Source organism: Suricata suricatta, chromosome 16 (assembly GCF_006229205.1).
Source record: "Suricata suricatta isolate VVHF042 chromosome 16, meerkat_22Aug2017_6uvM2_HiC, whole genome shotgun sequence".
Taxonomy (NCBI): Eukaryota; Metazoa; Chordata; class Mammalia; order Carnivora; family Herpestidae; genus Suricata; species Suricata suricatta.
This window is the reverse complement of record NC_043715.1, coordinates 1,959,548-1,963,477: the sequence shown is the minus strand read 5'-3', so window position 1 is coordinate 1,963,477 and position 3,930 is coordinate 1,959,548. Positions and strand designations below refer to the sequence as shown.

The 3,930-nt window shown below is 58.1% G+C and overlaps 1 protein-coding gene across 1 annotated transcript in view; it reads right to left on the bottom strand.

Annotated features, from left to right (window-relative positions):
- Window positions 1-205: 205 nt before the first annotated feature.
- C16H16orf95 (chromosome 16 C16orf95 homolog) overlaps window positions 206-3,930 on the bottom strand; it is a 13,570-nt gene continuing 9,845 nt past the window's right edge. The window contains exons 6-7 of the mRNA XM_029925571.1: window positions 2,289-2,499; window positions 206-445 (exon numbers count right to left, since the gene is read on the bottom strand). Of these exons, the coding sequence (XP_029781431.1) occupies window positions 427-445; window positions 2,289-2,499 (230 nt within the window). The 3' untranslated portion in view covers window positions 206-426. The remainder of the gene's footprint in view (window positions 446-2,288; window positions 2,500-3,930) is intronic.

The following is a 3,930-nucleotide window of genomic DNA, read 5'->3' as shown; positions in this document are numbered from 1 at the left end:
CAGGTTCAAAACTCAACTCCCAGAATTTGTCACTATTTAAGGCCTGAGCCACCCAAAAGAGGTGCTGCAACCGCTTCCGGCCCTTATCCGGGGGGCCCACTGGCCCGGCCAGAGGCAGCCCCCCCGCCCCCAGGGACCCGAGATGGAGAATGAGCCCCTGCCCACAAAGGAGAACCAGACGCCCTCGCTCAAGAAGGGGCCACTGTGGAGTCTCACAAATAACATTTATTGGCCGCATTCAGGGGTCACCAGCATCCGCAGCCTCACCGGATGATAAGTAACTTGGATTCAAACTTGGGTGTGAATTATATGACCTGAGAAAATGGGGCATCGAAGACTCCTCCTGACTTGATAACTTTCATTAAAGACTTGATTATAATTGGCAAAGTTCGTGGATGTTCTCAACAGTAGCTGAAGATTCCAAGTTCAAAACCAAAACAACTGTCTGGAAAGCAAAGAGAAAGGCAGTCACTAGGCACAGGCCCCATGCTGAGCCCACAGTGTCTGGGCAGGACCCGTAAGGGAGCCCCGTGGGCTGGAAGGCAGGGACACCCCCACAGCAAAGGGGAGTGCCATCCAGATCACCGGTGCACTCGGTCCCTGGGGAGCCCAGGCAGGAAAGGGTGCAGGGAGGTGAAGCCAGGGCACCGAGCTCCCCCCTCGCAGCCGCACGCCCTGCAGCGGACAGGCACTCGGCCCCCAGAGCCCACTCTCTCCCGTGGATGGGCAAGAAGTCCCAGCCTTGCAGAGCTGTGTGTGGAAGCCAATGTGCAGAGGCTGAGGCGGCCCCGTCTAGGAGGGACATGCCCGACCGTCACAGCCCTGCCAGAGTCCCTGCTGGGGAGGCCCTGCGCACCCCACTCTCCCGAGGCCTCCACTGCCAATCTCTGCCAGGCCAGCTCACGGGCAGCCAGCTGCGCATCTCAGGATCTGCAGGGATCTCCCAGGGCACCCCAGAGACACCCCAGCCGGACAAGGTATGTCTCTCGGACCTGAGCCTCTGCCCTAAGAGCCTGGCTCAGAAGCAAACACCTCTTAGGGCATCGTTAGCGCCCCCCCTTCGGCCTGCCCCGACTGTCCACCTCATACATTGTCTACACCCGGGCCTTCTTCTTTGCTCTTCCCAGAGTGGGCATAAGGGAGCCCTACCCTTGATGTCAACTTGGCAAAGGTAAAGAGAGAAATCTTTGCGAAAAGCAAAGAAGAAACAACGTCACAGTATCAAGAACCCCACTCCTGTTCACTGATCACGCAAAGCTCCCAGGGCCCTGCCCCCGCCCCCTTCCCGAGAGCACCTGACCCACAGAGGACGCACCCAGGTCCGTGCAGGCACCTGTCCGCGGACGTGTGCCGCGGCGGCGTCTGCAGCCACAGGGGCAGAGGCAACACCAGGGAGCGTGACTGCAGGACGCAGGGGGAGAGGGCCGCCCGCCTCCGGCCAGGGTGAGAGGCGGGAGCTGACCTGCCGTGAACAACCAGAGAACTGGACAGAAGACGCCTACTGCCCTTTCAGATGCTGGACATTTTCTAGAACATTCCTCTCACATGGAGCAGACAGACAGACAAAGAGCAAACAAGACAGCATATGTAGGTTTGAACTGCGTGCACTGACCCACTGACCCGGACGTGCAGATCTTCTGTTTACATACGTGTGTGCACCAGTGTGGACACACAGGTGTGACGGGGGCGTCTGAGTGGAAAGGTGAACAGGGGCAGGGGTCTATCTCAGAGACAAAAGGAAGCAGCCCCTGCCTGTCCCCTGGGGGTGCATGCTGACGCCTTCATGGGGGAGGGGCTGGCTGGGTTTCCAGTCTGCAAGGCCTGTGTGCAGCTAGTGGGTTCGAGGCCGGGGAGAGGGCTTTCCAAAATGGAGCCTCCAGGGCTGGGCCTGGGCTGGGGGAGAGGCTGCAGGCCCCCCGGCTTACACCCCAGGGGTGGGCTGGGTGAGTGGGTTCTAAGGTCCACTTTCACCCCTGACGTGACGGAAACGTGTGCAAGCTGGAACTGGTGGGGGGCCACCACAGGACTCGGGAACAGGGAAGAGCCCCAGGGTGCTGAGCGCCCACCGTCAGCTCTGACGCACTGGATGCCATTCCACCACGTGCATGGTGGGGGGGGGGGGGGGACGGCAGCATGCTGACCCCACCACGCCCACTCCTCACCCCCTCGGAGAACCACAGCCACGTTCTCCCACATCCTTGGTTCAACTGAGCCCACGGCCGCTGACCGACATGGCTGGGAGGGGGATGGGCCAGGGCCCCCAGCGCCCCCACCCTGTGCCTGCTCACCGGATGGCCACCACGACCCTCACGACGGCCTGCAGGAGGGTGAGAAGGCTGAGGCTGACGGGCAGGAGGGGAACCGAGGGACTCACTCCCCTCCCCGGGGCCAGTGGCTCCTGGTGGTGAAGGGCCTGGAGCTGCCGCCACTTGAGGAAGAGGCTCCCTTCGCAGCAGATCTGCCAGCGGTGGTACCCGGCGTGCGAGTCCAGCGGGGCCTCTAGGCGAGAAAGTGAGTCAGGCCCGGGGCAGCGTGGGCACAGCGTCTGCACACCGCTTGTGGGAGAACCCTCCAGAACCCAGAGAGATGCCAGGTACCCCAGCAAGGCTGGTCCTGGCCCCATGAGGGTGGACACCGACCGACGCTCACAGAGGTGAAGGAGACCCTGCTGTTCACGTCCTTCTGGGCCGACCACGGGGCTCCTGCGGGAGTCTCTGCCCCTTACGGCCATTCGAGGGGACACAGAATCCAGCTGCCACAGGATTCACGTTCATCTTTGTTTTCGGAGGGAAACAAGTGGGTGACGCCCAGGTGAAACGGGATTGGCGAGAGGTTGAGAAGGACTGGAACTTGGTGACAGAAACATGAGCTTTGTCTGAGGGCCTGAAGTCCACGACCACGGGCGGGGCTCCCGTGCCACCGTCACCCCGACATGAGCTTTTCTGAGACCCGCTTCGGTCAACCTGTGACCCTTCCGATGTCACGTCTCATTTATGTTTATCACACTAATTTACTACTGCTGCAAATTACCCTTCCTGTATGTGCTACATGAGATGCACCACACATGTGCCATATTGTACTCTGTTACTAATCTATGCCACTGTGTAAAAGCATGATTAATACAAAATACGATAAATACGCTTTGTTAAAAAAAAAAATACTACCGCAAAAGCATGGAGAAGAAAAGCAGGAAAGCCCCCTCTTTACTAGAAAAATGCAAGAGCACAAAAACAGACTTTCTCTTTAAAATGGAAATAATCTGGATTTGAGGCTAAAGGAAATCTCTTTAAATCACTGCACATGAAGCTCAAGAGGCGTCAGATCCCGCCTGTCCCAGGGCCGGTGAGACCCGCGGCCTCGGTCCTGTCCTGGGAACACCTCCAGGCTGAATGGGTTTAAGGCCTGGCACACGATACCTACAAACTGCCTGAACGGTCAACAATGACTCGACTAAAAGTTAACACTCGTTTCTGAAAACATATCAAATTGATGCACGATTCAACAATAAACAGCTTTTAGCTCTTCTTGAAGATACCGAGTGTTCACAGCCAAAAACCACCAGTAAGAATAAACCCATAAACGTGTGACTATACAGTTAAAGGAGCAGTTTCTCAAACTGTTCTTGTTCTGCTACTGTGGTTTTCTCATAAAGAGATTTCTGGCTCTTCTCCCCGAAACCTGAGCCGGCGTGTTGCTTGCTCTTCGGGTTCTTTGCCTGTCTTCCTGCCCCCCCCCCCCCCACCCCCTGTGTTACCTGTGACTCAGCCCAGACACACACCGCCTAACCCTCATCCTCACCCAAACAGGGCTTTAGCGTTTCCAACCCAACGCACGGGGTCCAACAGCGTGGACGGCAGCAACCTAGGTTTTGGCCACTGCTGTGTGCCCGGGGGCCCTCCTGCCATCCCTAAGGCCCACGTGCTCTCCAGG